The sequence below is a fragment of the Papio anubis genome, chromosome 8 (genome assembly GCF_008728515.1).
Source record: "Papio anubis isolate 15944 chromosome 8, Panubis1.0, whole genome shotgun sequence".
NCBI classification, from domain to species: domain Eukaryota; kingdom Metazoa; phylum Chordata; class Mammalia; order Primates; family Cercopithecidae; genus Papio; species Papio anubis.
Window position 1 is genome coordinate 15,631,016 of NC_044983.1, and position 20,783 is coordinate 15,651,798.

General features: G+C 39.9%; 1 protein-coding gene across 10 annotated transcripts in view; it reads left to right on the plus strand.

Annotated features, from left to right (window-relative positions):
- Window positions 1-20,783, plus strand: part of SLC7A2 (solute carrier family 7 member 2) — a 75,251-nt gene that overhangs the window by 38,172 nt on the left and 16,296 nt on the right. For 7 of the 10 annotated variants that reach the window (XM_009212571.3, XM_003902464.3, XM_017961792.3 and 4 more), the window contains 6 exons: window positions 8,584-8,981; window positions 9,702-9,857; window positions 13,998-14,163; window positions 15,624-15,757; window positions 17,114-17,336; window positions 19,925-20,064. In XM_009212571.3, the coding sequence (XP_009210835.1) occupies window positions 8,606-8,981; window positions 9,702-9,857; window positions 13,998-14,163; window positions 15,624-15,757; window positions 17,114-17,336; window positions 19,925-20,064 (1,195 nt within the window). In that variant the 5' untranslated portion in view covers window positions 8,584-8,605. Of the gene's footprint in view, window positions 1-2,579; window positions 3,646-8,583; window positions 8,982-9,701; window positions 9,858-13,997; window positions 14,164-15,623; window positions 15,758-17,113; window positions 17,337-19,924; window positions 20,065-20,312; window positions 20,450-20,783 lie in introns of those variants that run through there. The other 3 variants (XM_009212575.3, XM_009212577.3, XM_009212574.4) reach the window with 2 other exon arrangements.

The window sequence follows — 20,783 nt, forward strand, 5'->3', positions numbered from 1 at the left end:
AAACAACCCTCCTTGCACAGAGTTATACTGAAGTCAATCTGACATAATTTGTTGATTCTCTGTTATCTGTAAACTATATGACATGTAAAGTTAACGTTTTAACTTCGGAGTGAAATAGGAGCTCCATAGTCTATCACCCAGCTTACAAATCCATGTGTCCCTTCCCACTCATCGTCTTCTTTGACTCTCAAGGTGGAAAAGCTAAGCTCCGTTGTCCACCCGTATCTCTTCACCCTACCGCCCTTCCCCTAGAGCAGCTCAGAGTCCCTTGTGCCTAGATTATTCCAGTAGCCTGTTTAGCTTTTTCCTTATCTCCTGTCTTGATCTTTCTCATCCCCTGTTTATAATAACAGTCAGAATGACGTTTCTCAAATTCTACGTCTGGCTTAAAAGTTCTCAGTGATTTCCTGCTGCCCCCAGGGTCAACTTCAAGCTCCTTGCACAGCCTAGGGACCCTTCTGCTTAGCTCTGCTTACCTCTGGCTTCCCCATCCCTAAGCTCTATGTGGAGCTTTACTCTTGCCGGGAACTCTGCTTAGAACACTTGTATCCCCACCACCCCCTCCCGCCCTCCTTCTCACTGAGCTTTCAGATGCCTAAATTTAACTCATCCAAACATAGCTGTCTCCAGGAAGGCCTCTCTAACTACCTGAATCCCTGTCACAGTCAGAGTTAGGAGCCCTTGCAGTGCTTTGCCTCCCGTATGCACAAGCATAGCTGTCTCATATTGCAATGGCCATCATATGTGTGCCTGTGCAACTGCGGATGGCATGAGGGAAGAATTGGGGCAGCCTATTTATGGTTGTTTCAGGGCCTGATAGGGTGCCTCAAGTATTTGGGGTAACGAATAAAGTAGTGGAAGTATTTATAAGAAATTTACATTTTTGGCCGGGCGCGGTGGCTCATGCCTGTAATCCCAGCACTTTGGAAGGCCAAGACAGGTGGATCACTTGAGTAGGGAGTTCGAAACCAGCCTGGCCAACATGATGAAACCCTGTCTCTGCTAAAATACAAAAATTAGCTGAGTGTGGTGGCGGGTGCTGTAGTCCCAGCTACTTGGGAGGCTGAGGCAGGAGAATCGCTTGAACTCGGGAGGCAGAGATGGCAGTGAGCCGAGATCACGCCACTGCGCTCCAGCCTGGGTGAAAGAGGGAGACTGCATCTCAAAAAAAATTTTTTTTTTACATTTTTTAACAAAAGATAACCTACTAACATTCAAGTCTTAAGTGTTGTAGAGACTTCTCTGATTGAGGAATTTTAAAAAACCTTCTCCAATATGGTAAAATATTCCCAGTGCTTCCCTTGATATGCTTTCCTCCATTAGGTGAATTATCGCTCTGCCACTAGCTTACTTCTATAATTCATTGGCCAAAAAAAAAAAAAAAATTAAATGTTTTTAAAAATGTTTTTAATAAGTACTATGGAGCCCTTGTTTCCTATTCCTGGGACCTTAACTAGCTCTTACCTGCTTCTCATTCCAATAGTGGGCATTGGGAGAAATGGCGTTACCGATAATCCAGATTGGTTGTGTGTATATCTAAAAAGAAAAGATTTTCTGGCCGGGTGCAGTGGCTCACGCTTGTAACCCCAGCACATTGGGAGGCCAAGGAAGGAGGATCACTTGAGGTCAGGAGTTCGAGATCAGCCTGGCCAACATGGCGAAAGCCTGTCTCTACCAAAAATACAAAAAAAAAAAAAAAAAAAAGTAGCTGGGTGTGGTGGTGGGTGCCTGTAACTACTTGGGAGGCTGAGGCAGGAGAATCACTTGAACCCAGGAGGCGGAGGTTGCAGCGAGCCAAGATTGTACCACTGCACTCCAGCCTGCGCCCCCTCCCCCGTCCCCCGCAAAAAAAAAAAAGAAAAAAGAAAAAATTCTACCTTATGTCAAGCTATTTTTTCAAGGAGAGAGTACATACATCTGTGGGTAAAGGGCAGAACTAATGCAGGTTAAACACTTTAAGTACCATATTGGAAAGTGAACAAATTTGAGTTATTCTACCATGGAAACCACCTTTTGGAAAGAAGAGGAATTCTCAGGAAATGTAGCAGAAATGGCCGAAGGTAGCAGATTGGAAGAGTTGACAGTGGGAGTAGAGTGGGGTGAAGCAGGCTCACTTAGTACCATCTTGACCTTCGCCAGTAGCTTCTGGTTTCAAGGAACAGAGACCACTCTAAATAGCTGAAGTGCCCAGGAGGTGTGTCCAAACCATGTCAGGGAATCTCGCACACACAGCATTAGAAGCGCAGCAAGGCCCGGGGGGACAGAAAAGCTCCCCAGGCTCGTCTTTCCCTGCCTCCCTGCTGGGGCAGCTGCCTTTCCCAACTCTGCCCTACTCTGAATGACCATGGTATGGCTTATTGTATTTATTTATTTGTTTTCAGATGGAGTCTCGCTCTGTCACCCAGGCTGGAGTGCAGTGGCACGGTTCTCACTGCAACCTCTGCCTCCCGGGTTCAAGCAATTCTTCTGCCTCAGCCTCCCGAGTAGCTGGGACTACAGGCACGCAATACCATGCCTGGCTAATTTTTGTATTTTTAGTAGAGATGGGGTTTCACCATATTGGTCAGGCTGATCTCAAACTCCTGACCTCAAGTGCTCCTCAAGCCTCCCAAAGTGCTGGGATTACAGGCATGAACCGCTGTGCCCAGTCCCCTCTGTGTGGCTTCTACTGCCAGCTTGTGGGTTTCTGCACCTTGTCCAGCTGGTCCCCAGTGTGTGTGACTTCAGCCTGCACTGGACCATTTGACCAACTCGGTTATTTTGTGCTTAAGAGCTTTAAGAACATCTAATTGAGCATTCCCAGCCTTTGACTGTTTAACCCTGAGTCAGGTGTCTCTCTGGTCCAGTGATCTGTGGCTTGGGAGTGTGAAGACAGTGCTGTGGGGAGGGTAGGAGGCAGTGGTGGAATCCCAGGTAAGGTAAAAAATTAAGGAAAGGGCCATTCCTCATGTTTGCCATGGCACATAGAAGGTGACAGGTCCTAGCAGCTTGGGGAGAGGGAACAGGTTGTACCCACTGGCAGTCAGAGTGACATACTAGCCAAAGATTGCTGAAGACCTTGTGGGCATGGACATCCGCCTGGTGCCCAAGCCTGCCACCGAGCTCTGGTCGGGAATGCAGAGTGCTGACTGGGCAGGGACTCCGGTTACCAAGGTGCCAAGGGCTTTGCCTTCTTCGGTTTTTGCTGCTTCTGTTCCCCAAGCCTAAACACAAAAGTTGGATGCTTCATTTAATTTTTTTTTCTGCATCTCTTTGAGCTAACTACGTATGCCTTATTCCCACTGTAATGTTGCTTTTACTAAAGTGAAATGGAGTCACATATTTGGAAGCACCAGCTGTCTTTACATAGACTTCCCAGAATTCTCTATCAGCCCTTTATTTGTTGAATGTCTTTAGGAAAAATGCTTGCCTGTGTCTGGATTCTATATCAGAAAATTTGAAATAATATGTTTTTAGTCTAACTTCCTGGCAGTACTGATTTGGTATAAAAGGGGAGAAAATATCAATGTTATTACTACAGTGGTTGTAACTTTGTAGTGGCTTCAGTTGCGTTTTTCATTTTTACCTATGTCTACACTCGCATGCACTTCTCTGGAGAAAACCCTGGAGGAAGAAATGGTTCAGAAAACTTGATTTGGAGAAAAGGTAAGTTTTAGACCCAATAAAAGTGAAGTGAATATGGAAGAGTGTTTTGTTTTTCCAGAAAAATTCAGGCTTAAGTGTTGAATGCAAAGGTTTGTGGTTTCTGTTTTTGCTAATCAAGGCTGAACAGTTACCACTTGTGATAGTCTTTTATCCTACATTATACTTCTGATGAATTTTTAAAGAAATTAATCTCTCAAAACTTAGCAAAAAGAATAAAAGTCAATAAATCCATGGTATTATGGCTATATCTTTTCCCCTTTACTGCATTATTTAACCCACATTATAATTTGAAAATTTATCTTGGAAATTTAACGTTGTAGATTGCAAAATAAAAAATAAAAAATAAAAAAAAATCTAGGGCAAAAACAATGCAGTAAAGATCCCTACTTATCTATGTGATGTAATTACTTTTTTTCCCATCAGTCCTAAAACAGAAAGAGCAGATGTCTCATCACGAAACTAGCAAATGGAATGAAGAAAGAAAAAATTGGTTATAATTTGGACAAACTAATTTGTTGAGGGTTTATTGGAACACCTGCCCCACTGGCTTGCGCCAGCTAGTTTCTCCTGTAAGATTTATTGTCAGGGCCTGGGATACTGATATAGAAGATTAAGTTTGAAATGTCAACCTTTACTTAGGGGAGGAAGGGAAAGATTCGTTTCTAAGTGACTCAATGCAACATCAAACTTTTGAACTACAGTGAGAATCCAGGATCAACTTGTGACTATGATTGGCAGATTTGAAAAGATTTCTGGGGGTCGTTGAAAGGAAGTTTGCTCTGTTAATGTCATCAGGGTTAGGGATTTACTAGACCTAAAATTCTGTGCTGTCAAGTTGATGGCCTGGGCTGAAGAAGTTTTAGAAGGAGGTAATTTCAAGTTGCTGAGGAAGGAATTTAGCTTTTTGGCAAGAATTAATAGGGCTTTATCAAGGAATAAGGTGCCTAGAAATGGTCATACTTAAGTTTGGGGCAGAATGGGGGTGGGGGCTAAGAACGATCCACATGTATCATTGGGCTCATGAAAATCATTCAGAGACTTTTCTGCAGCACAGCATATTGCTAGTTCCTTCCAGCCCTCCCTTCGCTAATTCTGTTTTCTGATCTAAGCTAATATGCACATACTTGTCTTCCTCAAGAGACGCCACTGTCTCAGCAATTAATAAAATACTTGCTTATCGAAGAAAGATATATATTTCTGGGATTGCCAGAATCACTTGTGACCTCATAGGGATATTGATTAGAGCCTTATATTCTAAGGCCAAGGATATGGGTGTGAGTTTTGTACGGGCCTGTTCCCAAAATCTGCATCATTTTTCTTCTACTACATGCATGTAGGTTGCTTATTAAATATGAGTCCTTGGTCACAGTAGCAATAACTGACAGTGGTTCCAACAGTGCAGATCATCTCCTGGAAAAGCAAAGTCTGTGCCCTCCAGAGTAAAGGAATCACCTCCAAAACCCCTGCATTTTATCTCTGCGTTTGTATTTGTTGTATAAGTGGGGGGGATGGTTTTTTTTGGGCAGTGAAAGTCCTCTGTAAAAATGAGAGTAAGATGGTCATAACCATTTCACATAGGGAACGTATCTTTTTTTAAATGTTGAATAAGTTATAAAAACTTCAAAAATATGTACATACCACATTATATCACTAATATTAGACACAATTTTTTTTCTCATTCTCTTGTTGCCACACTATTTTCATATATCAGTGTGTCTTGACAAAAGCGTATTTTACAAAAGTACGAGATTCACTTTCGTCGTCTACGAAGCACTGCATGATACACCTGCTAGAACTCAATAAGTGTTTGTTTAATAGTGACTCATTAAATTGACCCAATATGTTTGTTCCTTCCTTTTCTCCCATCCCATTATAGTCCTACAAAATTAGTTCTGTGTTGTGGCTTTTGCAATCCGTGTTTTACCAGGCTGTGCGTAGTTGAGATTGTTTGCAGAGGACATTGAGTAACCTGCCAGTTCTGAGAAGTTTCTGACGTATGCTTTTCTAATTACTCAAAAGCAAATGAATGCTTGACAAATGGGATCGTTGTCTTTTTTCCCCAGAGCAACATAGAAAACCTGACTACACATAAAATATTTTTCATCTTTAATGGGAAAGAAGTATTTTGCCTACACAGACCTCCCCGCAACCCCTCCAAAAAAGAAAAAAAAAATAGGAAAGAATCAGTAGAAATCATATCTTATCTGATTAAAGCTGTGCATTTCTATAAGCAGTCCTGCTTCCTGTGTAATCTGGAGTGAATTAAATTCAATTTCATATTGAAGAGATGACCATCACTAATTTATTCATTTTGGGTAACTTAATAATAAAACATTTTCAAAGGAGGTTTGTTTATTGGTCGACTTGCTTATTCTTTTCTTTTTATGCTGTTTTTCCTTTAGAAATTTCACAAATAACATCATAATCATAGTACCAGGAAAAAAGGATTTGAAAAAAGTTTACCCACAATCCTGTTAGCCCCCGAATCTTTCCTTGGTTTTCCTTGCTTCCTTCCAGATCCTTTCTCTTTAAATATGCAATAGTTGTAGAATTTATGTCTTTTACTCATAAAAGTCAAGGTTAATTCAGTCCTCCACCATAGGCATGTTTTATCTGGTTAAATGACAAATGGATATGCTGCACTTTGTTTATCAATTGTGTTCCCAAAGTTGTATATGACATGTCCCATTTTCACGTGATCTTAAATCATTAGTGAACTTCAGTGTGTCTTTGTTTCTGAGCACTTTTCAGTTGGCCGTGGTCCCTAATCCTTGGTCTTTGTGCATCTCTGTATAAAAATGCTTAAATATTACAGAAGCTCAGCATTTAGTAACTACCTTTCCCATCCCTCCTGACCCCCTCGGTTGGCCTTTATGTAACTTCCACTTTTTACTTCTCGGTTCTTTTTAAGCAGAACACTTATCTTCTAGCTATATGAGAACGGGCTATTTAAGGGTTAGCCAGTGGTAGAAATTGATATACATTTGATTTATGGAAGTGTTGATAGTTTTGACTTTGAAAACCTGACTGTTGGTAAAACTGGAGGTGTCAACATATTTGCAGATTTTCCCACAAGCGTTTGTGAAGTATCACGCTTTGGCACTCTGACAGGTGGCACAGAAGATACTGAAGATGTGTAAAAGTTTATTTTTATCATCGAGGAATGTTTCACCTATTTTTTCATTTCTCCTTAGGCTTTTCTCCATATTCGTTGACTTACCTGCTTTCACTATTGGAAGCTTGTATTTATATTTATATTGATGTGTGGATAATGTTCCTCAGCTATTTCCTAATCTGCTAAGTTATATGTTTTGGTAGACAATCGCATGTACAGCTCTTTCATTTTTAATATTTCTTTTGCATATAAGTTGTACATATTCATTGGAGACAAATTAGAAATAGGTATTAGCAATATAATATATGAAATACAGAGATGAACCCATCTTCTAAATATAATTACTCTTAATATTTTGATATGTTTTGCTTTAAGCCTTTTTACTGTAATATATGCCTATGTATTTTTTCTTAACTAATATTCTTACCTTGTTTTGTAACCTGATGTTTTTTCAGTGTTAGATTGTTTAGGCTTGCAGGAGGTGGGGAGTGTGACTTTTTGTCTACTTTATTCATTCCATTTTTAAAAGAACGTAGAATAATATTTGGCATGGACTTTGGACTTATTTATTTAGAAATCTGAAATATAATAAGCTTGTGTATTTTAGTACGAATTCATACTTAAAGCATGGTTGAATGGCAGTTTTAGATTTCAGCAAACTTTGAGAGGTGATTTTTTTAAAATTCGAAAAAGTTCACGTCTACTTCACATTCATTATTTAAAATGAAAACAGAGAAGCTCACACGTGCTTGATAAATCTGGAGAGTACGAAATGATTAAGTTTTTACGTGCTTTGAGACGATAGCTAAGTCCTGTAAGGCTAGAGACCCCATCTATGTAAGACATCATTCTACACATATTCCCAGCACAATTCCTGGTGTTTAGTAAGGCCTGAAAAATCTGGGCCAGGCATGGTGGTTCATGCCTGTAATCCCAGCGCTTTGGGAGGTCAAGGAGGTAGGATTGCATGAGCCCATGAATTCAAGACCAGCATGGGCAACATAGTGAGACCCCATCTCTACAGAAAATAAAAAAGTTACCTGAGCATGGTGGCACATGCCTGTGGACCCAGCTACTCAGTAGACTAAGGCGGGAGGATTGATTGAGCCCAGGAAGTTGAGACTTCAGTGAGCAATGTTCATGCTACTGTGCTCCAGTCTGGCTGACAGAGTGAGACCCTATCAAAAAAAAAAAAAAAAAAAGAACCTGAGTTAAATGGATAGTTGAAGTACAGATGGACAGAACCTAAAAGATGAGGCAATTCACTCCCTTCCTTGTAGTGAGAACGAAATTAGCCATCTCTGAAATATATTTCTATCAACATATCCTTTGAAAATTTTTAGCTTGGACATGGTGGCTCACACCCATAATCCTGAGGCTCAGCTACTCCAGAGGCTGAGGTGGGAGGACTGTTTGAGCCCAGGAGGTTGAGGCTGCAGTGAGCCAAGATTGTGCCACTGCCCTCCAGCCTGGGCAACAGAGTGAGATCCTGTCTCCAAACAAAAACAAAAACACGAAATTATAATATGCGAACAAGAATGGCAAATCTTTTTAATCACCCAAGGCTGCTATATTCCTTTGCTTGCCACATAAGCCATTTATTGCAGTCTCTTATAAGCGGACATGTGTCTACAGGAAATTGAACTACAGGAAATTCGAGGCTCTGGTTATTAAACCTTCCTTCTGACTGCTCTGGGTCACTACATCTCTTCTAACAAGTGAAACGCACACACAGCCTCGCTCTAATTGTGCCTGGAAGCTGGGTCACCAAAGGGAGGGATGATGATTCCAGATCAGCTTCTAACCTCCTCCCTTCTGCTCAGGTTGCCTTCATCAGACGTCACAATGATTCCCTGCAGAGCCGCGCTGACCTTTGCCCGATGTCTGATCCGGAGAAAAATCGTGACCCTGGACAATCTAGAAGACACTAAATTATGCCGCTGCTTATCCACCATGGACCTCATTGCCCTGGGCGTTGGAAGCACCCTTGGTGCTGGGGTTTACGTCCTCGCTGGGGAGGTGGCCAAGGCAGACTCGGGCCCCAGCATCGTGGTGTCCTTCCTCATTGCTGCCCTGGCTTCGGTGATGGCTGGCCTCTGCTATGCTGAATTTGGGGCCCGTGTCCCCAAGACGGGGTCTGCATATTTGTACACCTATGTGACTGTGGGAGAGCTGTGGGCCTTCATCACTGGCTGGAATCTCATTTTATCATATGTGATAGGTATGTTTCAAAAAGAAGTCTAACGTGTGGAATGGAAGAATTCGCAGCCCTGTGTCACAGCCCTTAGGTTCAGTTGTAGGTGTTGGGTACATCACTTGATGTCTGTGTGTCTCATTTTTGTCATGTCTAAAATGTCTCCTTCTAATTACAGAATTTCCTGGGGTTTTTTTAAAGACAGTCTGACTCTGTCACCCAGGCTGAAGTGCGGTGGCGTGAACTTGGCTCACTGCAACCTCCGCCTCCAGGGTTCAAGCGATTCTCCTGAGTAGCTGGGATTACAGGCACCTGCCACCATGCCTGGCTAATTTTTTGCATTTTTAGTAAAGACGGGGTTTCACCATGTTGACCAAGCTGGTCTCGAACTCCTGACCTCAGGTGATCCACTCACCTTGGTCTCCCAAAGTGCTGGGATTGCAGGTGTGAGCCACGGCACCCAGCCACACAATTCTGTGATTTTTGCTTCATCTTTGACTATGCCTCTTAATGGACTTGCAGACTTTTTAAGTTATAATTCTTTATTGCAACTAAAGTTACCACATTCCACAGTTATGGATTTGAACATTTGATGACTATTGCATGATTATAAATATCCAGATACTGTATATGTGATTAAAATTTTCAATCTTTTGTGAACTCATGTTTATCCTTTAATAGAGTAGCAAACAATGCTATGTTAATTTGCCCCCAGTGACTTCGTATCCTCTGTTCTGTTTTGGGAAGGTACGTCAAGTGTTGCAAGAGCTTGGAGTGGCACCTTTGATGAACTTCTTAGTAAACAGATTGGTCAGTTTTTGAGGACATACTTCAGAATGAATTACACCGGTCTTGCAGAATATCCTGATTTTTTTGCTGTATGCCTTATATTACTTCTAGCAGGTAAGAAAACCAGTTATGCCTCTCCCCAGGATGAGCCACACTATTTGTCTCAGGAAAATAGGTTACTTCTGAATTTGGGGCCTGAGTTCCCAAGACAAGGTCAGTATATTTATACATTTATGTTACTGTTAGACATCTGTGGGGTTTATCACTAGCTGGAATCACATTTTAACCTAAGTCTAAATTGTGTGCAGTGGTAAAAATAGCGCTTCTGAGTAAATGGCACCTGGTACACACTAAATAATAGGATGAGGACATTGATTTTTTTAATAATTAATTGCAGGTTTGCAGGAATAGCGGTGGTTTCAGTAAGGAAGAATGTATACTTTCTTGGCATTGTTTCATCTTACTAGATACAACTAGGGATATTTGCAATTTCTAGAACAAATTCTGTTTTTCTGACATCCTTCATCTATATAACATAGGCCTTTGGTTGTAAAGGAAGCAAGTTCAAATCACCTGTCATTTTGTAATGTTGACATTATATAGACAAACATACTTAGTACTAGGATTTTTCAGTTTTTGTCAGTATGGTAGCACAGTGGTTTTAAGAGGCACAGGAATTCGAATAACCAGATTTCGATCCTGCTGTGCCACTCACTCCCTTCAGAACATAGAACAGTTTATATAATCTTCCCCTCACTCAGTTTGCTCATACATAAAAAGAGGTATCAGTGTCTGCCTCCTTCAGCCTTCTCATCTGGTTCCTAGTAAGCACTCACATGGTGGTCAATTCTATTTCATAGGCATAGCTAATCCCTGCTCTGTCTCCTTATATTTGCTTTAACTGTTTAAACATTTTCTTTTTTTTTTTTTTTTTTGAGATGGAATCTGACTGTGTCACTCAGGCTGGAGCGCAGTGGTACTACAACCTCTGTCTCCCGGGTTCAAGCAATTCTTCTGCCTCAGCCTCCCAAGTAACTGGGACTACAGGTGCCGGCCACCACGCCTGGCTAATTTTTGTATTTTTAGTAGAGACAGGGTTTCACCATGTTGGCCAGGGTGATCTCAAACTCCTGACCTCAAGTGATCCCCTCACCTCAGCCTCCAAAAGTGCTGGGATTACGGGCGTGAGCCACCATGCCTGGCCACGTTTTCTATTTTGAGTCTCATTCTTACCTGCAATCCTGCTTATACCTATCAAGGATTACACTAAGTAAAAACCGTGTCTGTTCCTACTTCTTACTTGCTTTACCCTGAGCAATCTGCCTCATGCTTTCTTGTCCGACTTTATCTCTGCTTTCTCCCTTGTTAGAAGAGTGAGACAGAAATATCTTTCTCTTTTGAAACGTTTACTAGAAAATTATATAATTTTGAAAACAGCTTTACCTTTTAAAAAGTGAATCATTAATTAAATGTTTTATATAGGGTTAGGGATAAGAACATGAACAAAGTGTATAGGTCTAAAATGTTTTGCATTTTGATTCTAATGTCAAGAGAAATTGCATCAATTGTTTTTCAACAAAGATTGATTTTTGTTTTGGTTTCTAAGCAGTCTAGCTTAGAAATAGAAACTGGTCTAGTGTTAAATTATTTACATTGTATTTTATTTATTTACATCATATTTTATTTATTTACATCATATTTGATCATTTTAATGAACTTAAAATATTCAACTCTAATCTCTAAATGATGAAAAAGCATGAAGCTATGACACAATCAGCACATAGTTTAATTCCACGGCAAGACTCAGGCCTTGGCTCATTTGTCCCATGTTCATTCACCATCATATCTTTCCTTTAATTATAGGTGAAGCTTATGTTTTAAACTCTGTCCTTAGAATCTTTGAAGATCAAAACCCCCTATTGGAAATCCCTTTTCATATTGTAACACCAAATGTCTTGTGACATGAAGCAGTTGTTTTACTAAAGATACACGGGAAGTGTATGCTCTGTTTAGATGAGATATTCATTGGTGTGTAATCTGCCAGTGGGAGATGAGACCTCAGAGTAGACAGTGCACATGCGCTGTTGGGAAACTTATGTGAAATATAAAGGTGGCTTTGTTATTCTCCGAGGTATATAGCAGCGGTTCCTAACCTAGCTTACAATTATGGAGTTGGGAACTGTACTGGCCATACAGCTTTCCTTTATATGGTTAATATATGATTCTAGGAATTACACAGGTAGAAGAACAAAATTCAAGTTCTTTCATCTCTGCTTAGAAAAATTTGCTTATTTGTTGCTGGGTGGTATAGATATGGGGAAGAAACAAGTAAATCTGTGACATCGTCTTTTCACAGCGATCATTTGCTCAATAGTAAAAGATAAATTTTCTTAGGTCCATAATTCAAATCTTATACCAGATGGGTTAAAGATATACATATGATAAACATAATTAGAAAAATGCTGGAAGGAAACAAAGTAGATGTTTTGGGTTAATGTTTAAGAGATTTTTTTTCAAGGTAGAAACTAAAAAGGGAAAATTTATTTTTTATTCTAATAACTTTTCTACATGTATATAATCAGTAAGATTAAAGGCAAAAACAAACTGGGAAAAATATGTGTTATACATGACAGGCAGAGAGCTTATGGCATTGATATATACATAAATTTTATAAATCAGTGTATTACTCCATTTTCATACTGATATGAAGAAATACCCAAGACTTGGTAATTTATGAAGAAAAAGAGGTGTAATGGACTCACAGTTCCACATGGTTGGGGAGGCCTCACAATCGTGGTGGAAGGTGACAGAGTAGCGAAAGAACATCTTACATGGTGTCAGGCAAGAGAGCATGTGCAGGGGAACTGCCCTTTCTAAAACCATCAGATCTCGTGAGGTGTATTCACTATCACGAGAACAGCCCGGGGAACCTGCCCCTGTGATTCAGTTAGCTCCCACTGGGTCCCTCCCTTGACACATGGGGATTATGGGAGTTACAATTCAAGATGAGATTTGGGTGGGAACACAGCCAAACCATACCGATCAGTATGAATAGAATAACCTAATAGAAAAAATAGACCCTTTAAATTGAGCCAAACTTTCCAGAGAATATTTTGATAATAGGAACCAATAGTACAGACCTTTGATGCAGTATTACCTTGCAAAAAATTATTGTAAAGAAGTAAATGGAAAGTGTAGAAAGATAGTTATAAAAGAATTATTATGTCAGTGCTATTTATAATTGTAACAAACAAAGAGTGATCTAATTGTCTATAAATAAGGGATGAATTAAAAGTGCAGTACCTCAATATAGTCTAAGATTATGCAGCTGTTAAAAATGAGATTATATATTTACTGGCACAGAAGAGTGTGTGTGTGTATGTGTGTGTTTGTGTGTGTGTACAAAACTTGGGATGGAAAAGCATGGTTGATCTTTGTTTTTTTTCTGTGTCTTCAAAGTACTTGAATAGGAAATTGATCACTTTTACAATCAGAATATAAAGTATTAAAACGAGAATAGGTTTAACAAAGTACTTTTTTGGCACAATTGAAGAATTACCTTCATTTATGTATTTTGTGTGCATGGCAGATATATGTTTTAGCGTTTACTTTTAAAAAGTTCACAACTGGGCCAGTTGTTGTGGCTTAAGTGCCTGTAATCCCAGCACTTTGGGAGGCTGAGACAGGTGGATCACTTGAGGTCTGGCGTTCAAGACTAGCCTGGCCAACATGGCAAAGCCGCAACCCTACAAAAAATACAAAAATTAGCCGGATATGGTGGCACACACCTGTATTCCCAGCTACTCAGGTGGCTGAGGTGAGAGACTTGTTTGAGCACAGATGGCAGAGGTTGCAGTGAGCCAAGATAATACCACTGCACTTCAGCCAGGGAAACTGAGCGAGACTCTGTCTCAAAAAAAGCAAAAATAGTTTGCAGCCATTTACCTTGAAATTAGATGTTACTTTACTTATCATTGGCAAAGATAGCCAAAGTTACTAGATTTATGTTTCTTAGAAAGTGTGGTGTCTTCTATGAGCACGACCTGCCTCCAAAATTGAGTTGGTTGCATTCAGAAGACCTTTCAGGATTAGGTAATTAACTAATGAGTAAGAACTAGCAGTAGAAGTGGATAGATGGAAATTAAAGATATGAATACTGGTGAAAGAATATCCTGCAGCCCTGTATTTGCCTCAAAATGCCATTGCCTTTCCTAAAGATAAATAAACATGGAAATGCCGTTTCTTCTTCCATAGGTCTTTTGTCTTTTGGAGTAAAAGAGTCTGCTTGGGTAAATAAAGTCTTCACAGCTGTTAATATTCTGGTCCTTCTGTTTGTGATGGTTGCTGGATTTGTGAAAGGAAATGTGGCAAACTGGAAGATTAGTGAAGAGTTTCTCAAAAATATATCAGCAAGTGCCAGGTAAAATATTTGAGATTTTTTTTTCTCCTTCTTGTTTAAGAAAATATTTTCAGTGGGTATATTAGGTCATTTTTACTCTGCTAATAAAGATATACCCAAGACTGGGTAATTTATAAGGAAAAAGAGGTTTAATGGACTCACAATTCCACATGGCTGGGGAGGCCTCACAATCGTGGCAGAAGGTAAAAGGCATGTCCTACCTGGCGGCAGACAAGGGGAGAGAACTTGTGCGGGGAAACTTTCCCTTATAAAACCATCAGATCTTGTGAGACCCACTCACCATCACAAGAACAGCAAAGACCTGCCCCCATGATTCATCATCTCCCGCTGGGTCCCTCCCACAACACGTGAGAATTGTGGGAGCCACAGTCCAAGATGAGATTGGATGGGGACATAGCCAAACCATACCAGAGGGCATATGTGAGTTTTCTTCTAGAGCAATGGTTCTCAAATTTCTTGCTTCTGAGACCCTTCTGAGAGGCTGTTCCATTCCAAGACCACTCTTCCCAGACTCCCTTCAAACTTAAAGGTATAGATGTGCTCCCTATGGAGCAACTCTGTGAACCCATGCACCTGCTGAGCCTCAAGCTCTGCTCCGGGTTTAGGGGAAGAGCAAGGGAAGATCCTAACCATTGGGAAAACTTGATCTTTCCCCCTAGCAGTTTGCCACTGCTAAATAACAATGAGTATTTTTGACTCCTGCATCCTTTAGTTCTTCCTTCAGGACCACCGTTCAGTTCTATTGTATTCTTTTAATGCTTTAGTAATCTTCAGACCTTGTGTTTTGGAGAATGTTTTTAGTTGCACAAACAGACATAAGATTACACAAATACCTATTGCATGGAATAAGGTACACCTGTATGTTTTTCTTGACATATGTTGTTTAGTCTTTCCAATAAGGGAAAAAATTGGTATCCTATAAACTTACATAGTTTTTTAACATATAATAAAATATTCAGTTTCATTATTATCAATCAAGACGAGGATGTTTTGTTTCATGTTTTTAAATGTCTCCTTAGGGAATATTAGAGACATGTACTCTGCCGTACTTGATGCTTTATGAGTTGAAGAATGGATTCTCCTAAGTATAAGCATCCATGAGAAGAGGAGGTTTCTGGTCTTTGTCGTCTCAGAGCATGGCTCATATGTGGAGTCTCTGCTCTCAACATCCTCCCTGGCTGTGGGTTCAGCTGGAGCTGGTCTGGGGCTTCTACATATGCTGTCAGTCAGCCTGTAATTGGGTGTCAGTGATGCAGGAGGGTCATTTTTAGGTACCATTGTTAGGGGCACCACCACATTCTGTAGCACAAGGTGAAGAGAGTAAGGTTTTAGTTTTATGTATATCAGCTTCAAAGAGCTGATAAGCACAACCACCTTCCAAGGATATAGTCTGAGACAAGTTACCGGAAGGAGAGTTTTCTGTCAAAGTGACTTTGCACTGTGTTTGTTCTCTTTCTTAGAGAGCCACCTTCTGAAAACGGAACAAGTATCTATGGGGCTGGTGGCTTTATGCCTTATGGCTTTACAGGAACGTTGGCTGGTGCTGCAACTTGCTTTTATGCCTTTGTGGGATTTGACTGCATTGCAACAACTGGTAAGAGCAGTGTCTTGGCTCAGTGTAGAAGAATGGGTGTTCCTTGTCGTGCACGAGTACCCGTGTGTGGCAGCAGAGGGTCCAGGAAAGAGAGACGGATTTGGGATAAGAAGGGCACTAGTTCCAGACCCAGCTGTGACACGTGCTGCTAATGATAAAAAGAAAGAATGCACCTCTCTGCCCTTGGTTTCCAGTTGGTAAGTTTCGGAGAGCAATTCCTATTCCTCAGATAGTAGGAAGATTCCCTAAAATAATGCATATGAAAAATACTTTGCAAGCTGTTGGATTACTTTATAAATGTTAGTCATTATTACCGTCCCTAACCTTCTGTACAGAAGTGCTGTCACGTGGGCCATACATGATGATCATGTTCTTAAATGGTCTCTTCGTTAGTGGGAGAAAAAATATTGTGCCTGTTCTTTCTGTGTTATCTTGTACAACATCATCACCTTGCCAGAGTCACTCTCTAAATGCCTCCTCTATTTTTATGTCTTGGTTTGGCCATACAATTGACCACGTTTTGAGTATTCAATCTCATTAGTGTACAAAGTATACTGTTTTTTAAATTGAAATTAGAACTTCATACAAATAGATGAAATAACTTCATCTGAAGCCTTCATACTTAAGGGCCTATGGAATGGCATGGCAGTCATTTAATCTCTGTAGATGAATCATTTTCCAAATGGATTAAGACTGCTATTCTGTCTCTACACACTTAACAGTGCTGATATGTTATGGATTTTGGTTGATTGGTTGGTTTTTTTCTTTCCTGGAGATAGGAAACTGACTAGCATGACTTCTCCTTTTCTCCCTCTGGGAATTGGTTTTTTATGTAATAAGAAAGTGCCTTCAAGAATAGAGGAGATTTCGTGTAAAACAGATGGATCGGCCGGGCGCGGTGGCTCACACCTGTAATCCCAATCCTTTGTGACGTTGAGGAGAGTGGATCACTTGAGGCCAGGAATTACTTGAGGCCAGGAATTAGAGACTAGATTGGCCAACATGGTGCAAACCATCTCTCCTAAAATACAAAAATTAGCCAGGTGTGGTGGCGCACACCTGTGGTCCCAGCTACTCAGGAGGCTGAAGCAAGAGATTTGCTTGAACCTGGGAAACGGAGGTTGCCGTGAGCCAAGATCACGCCACTGCACTCCAACTTGGGCAACAGAGCAAGACTGTCTCAAAAACATAAAATAATGTAAAATAAAATAAAATAGATGGACCAAGATAAGAAAAGAAAAGGGACAAAAACAGAGAAGAATTACCCTGGAGGAAAGGAAGAATTTCGCACAATTTAATTTCTTTACGTATTGATGTTTTATTAAGCATGCACATCTTTTGTTTATATTTCCTTAGGTGAAGAAGTTCGGAATCCCCAGAGAGCTATTCCCATTGGAATTGTGACGTCTTTGCTTGTTTGCTTTATGGCCTATTTTGGGGTCTCTGCAGCTTTAACACTTATGATGCCTTACTACCTCCTCGATGAAAAAAGCCCCCTTCCAGTAGCATTTGAATATGTGGGATGGGGTCCTGCCAAATACGTTGTCGCAGCCGGTTCTCTCTGCGCCTTGTCAACAAGGTACATTGCGTGGCCTCTGGGGCAGGGGCTGTTTGGGATTCTACAAAGTAGTCAATGTCTTAAAAATTTGCTTTTGTCTATTTAAAAAGTATCCTAATAGAAACAAAATATTGTGCAACTTTGTATTTATTGATTAGCTTGCTCCGAATTTCCATATAAAAATCTTAAAGGATAAACTCCCCTGCTGTTAGTTCAGAGTCAGTTTTTGAAGATAGTGATGGTCCAGGCTTCAGTAGAAATATATGTGGCATTGACACACACACACACACACACACACACATATCTGTGGCACATAGTCATGTATATAGGCATTATGAAACTTCAGGATTCTTGTCCTAAAATGTTTCTCCATTGGCTTTGGTGATACTGGTAGTTCTTCAGACATCTGAGAATGTATGTACAGACCTTGCATTTACTACACTCTGTTCGAGTAATACTGAGCCTATGTGAGTGAACACTTACGCTGTGTCTTTTAAAAATATAGTGTGCTTTTTATTGTGAAACATGGAGACTTTTTCTTCTTAGCACCAATCAGAGTGCAGTTGGTCTAGAAATAGAAATTATCATTCTTAAATAAATGGTGGCAATTCATATAAATATGTGAAGAGAAAAGGGTCATTGAATCCCAAGTTTTCAGATTCTCAGTAGCTGCTTGTTTGAATACTTTAGAACTCATTTCCCAGGTTTCCTGAGCTACCCTCATTTCAATTAACATATGATTATGCGTAAGATATTTCATTCTCGTTTTTTATCATGCCATATGGTAGAAGAGTCTTGCAAAGAGAAAATTAATCTTTTTTACCAGATTAGTAATTTTTTAACTGAAAATAAGCTTCTAAAAGTCTGAAACTAGAAAAAGAAGTCTTTTAGTGTAATTTACCAGCCTAGTTTTATTTTTCCCCTTCAAACTCCCTTTTATTTTCTATGTATTAAGAAAGTACCTTCAAGAATAGAGGAAATTTCATGTAAAATTTTAAATTGAAATTTGAACTTCCTACAAATAGTCTTTTCTTTAATTACATATCATTAAGACAATATTAAGTAGCAATTAGACGCTCTTGGTTTCTCAGCCATGTGCTAGTGTTGAGGTTTATTTATTTATTTGAGATAGGGTCTCGCTCTGTCAAGCAGGCTGAAGTGCGGAGCATGATCATAGTTCACTGAGGCCTGGGTTCAGGTGATCTCCCCAGCTCAGCCTCCTGAGCAGCTAGGATACAGGCACATGACACCACACCTGGTTAATTTTTTATTTTTTATAGAGACGAGGTCTCGCTAAGTTCCCCAGGCTGGTCTTGAACTCCTGGGCTCAAGCGATCCTCCCACCTCAGCCTCCCAAAGTGTTGGGGTTACAGGCATGAGCCACCACACCCGGCATTGAGGTTTATTTTGAATAGCTTCAAGTAATTTCCAAAGTCTGAACTCTGAAGATACCACGCCCCCATGGCCTTAGAAGGGATGGGCAAAGATTCATCTATGGCCAAGCTCAACAGAGCCTTATTAAAGATAAAGAAGGGCCAGGCATAGTGGTTCACTCTTGTAGTCCCAGTACTTTGGGACACCGAGGCGGGAGGATCACCTAAGGCAGAGAGTTCAGGACCAGCCTGGGCAACATAGCAAGGGTTGATCTCCTCAAAAAATTCAATCAATTAGCTGAGCATGGTGGCATATGCCTTTAGTCCCAGTTGCAGTTACTTGAGAGACTGAGGTGGGAGGATCACTTGAGCCCAGGAGTTTGAGGGCACAGTGAGCTAGCTATGACTGTACTACTGCATTCCAGCCTGGGTGACAGAGTGAGACTCTGTTGCAAATAAAATAAATAAATAAGAAGGATTTTTAAATAAAATACTTTTTTTGTTTTCTCTTACATGGTTATTTTTCACAACTAAGTAATGTGTGCAATGGTGCAGCTAGTAAACAAAAGTAATTCCGAGCATCTCAAGCAAAAACTGTCTTACTAAGCTTCAGTTGCTAACTTTTCATTGTGGTCCCCTCTGTGTACTACATTTACGTAAATTGATCTTCTTTGCCTTTTTCTACCTTGATTATCTTATGATGCTGGGGATTATTACTAACTTGATCCAATATCAGGGTGTGTGAGAAAAAATACTGGTACAATAAATGCAAAAAATACATCATTATTGAATAAAGGTTGCAACTATTGCTTATGAAATAAAATTACTTAGTCTTTTCTTTAATTACATATCAAATTAATAATTTTATTTTCTAAGTTGCTGCTAAAAATGTCTTAATAATATTGGTTTGGTTAAGTCTTAATTACTTAGTTTTAATTTGGTAATAATTGTGGGTACATACAAATTCCTTGCAATATTGTTTTTAGTCTGGTAATTTTGCTGGGTACTACTTATCTGTAACAGAATAATGAATAGCACAATGGTAAATATTAGCAAATTTTTTAAATGCCCTATCATAGTGCATTTAAAAACAATGTGACATAATTATTAATATAAATAATATGACTTCATAATTACAAATGTCATGCTGAATATTATACAATTATTTTATTTCCGTTCGGGGATGTAATCTTGCATGAATGTTTGCCATACTGCATGTGTTTGCTTTTTATTCAGTCTTCTTGGATCCATTTTCCCAATGCCTCGTGTAATCTATGCTATGGCGGAGGATGGGTTGCTTTTCAAATGTCTAGCTCAAATCAATTCCAAAACGAAGACACCAATAATTGCTACTTTGTCATCGGGTGCGGTGGCAGGTGAGAGAGAGTTGACTTTTCTTAAGAAACGGGGGATCTTTTTCGTCAAGGACTCTGCGTTAAAAATACAAAGCTAGGTGGTTTTCTGTTTTGATTTACAAGAAGTTCAGTCACTTTTTTTGTGAATGTTTCCTATTTTGAATTTTTTTAGTTCTGCATTTTCGTGTATCCAGTCTTTACCTGTGCATACCTGTCTAGAATAATCCTTAAAATAACTCATGTGTGAATTTTGAATTTTTCTGTTCTAGTCTTCTGGGCTCTATGTTCCCTTTACCCCGAATTCTGTTTGCCATGGCCCGGGATGGCTTACTGTTTAGATTTCTTGCCAGAGTGAGTAAGAGGCAGTCACCGGTTGCTGCCACGTTGACTGCAGGGGTCATTTCTGGTAAGCTTTACAGACTTAGGCTTCTTGAGCATTGGACTGGAACATTTAATTCGCATGCATGGACTTAGAAAGAGGGTCTGCATGCTGTGCATGTAAGTTAAAAAAAAAAACCAAAATCACTGGTAAATTAGCGTACGGGCATTGGGATTAACATTGAAAATTGTGGTGGCGGTGGTATACTGAAGTTCATTCTTAATTGACCCTTTGGGATTTTTTTTTTTTTTTACTATTTTGTTATTTTAATATTTTGGGCTCTAACAAATGTACAAAGGGTTATAATGGCTCTCCACTAAATATCATGAATTGCTTTTCTGATGAACTAGCACACAAAATT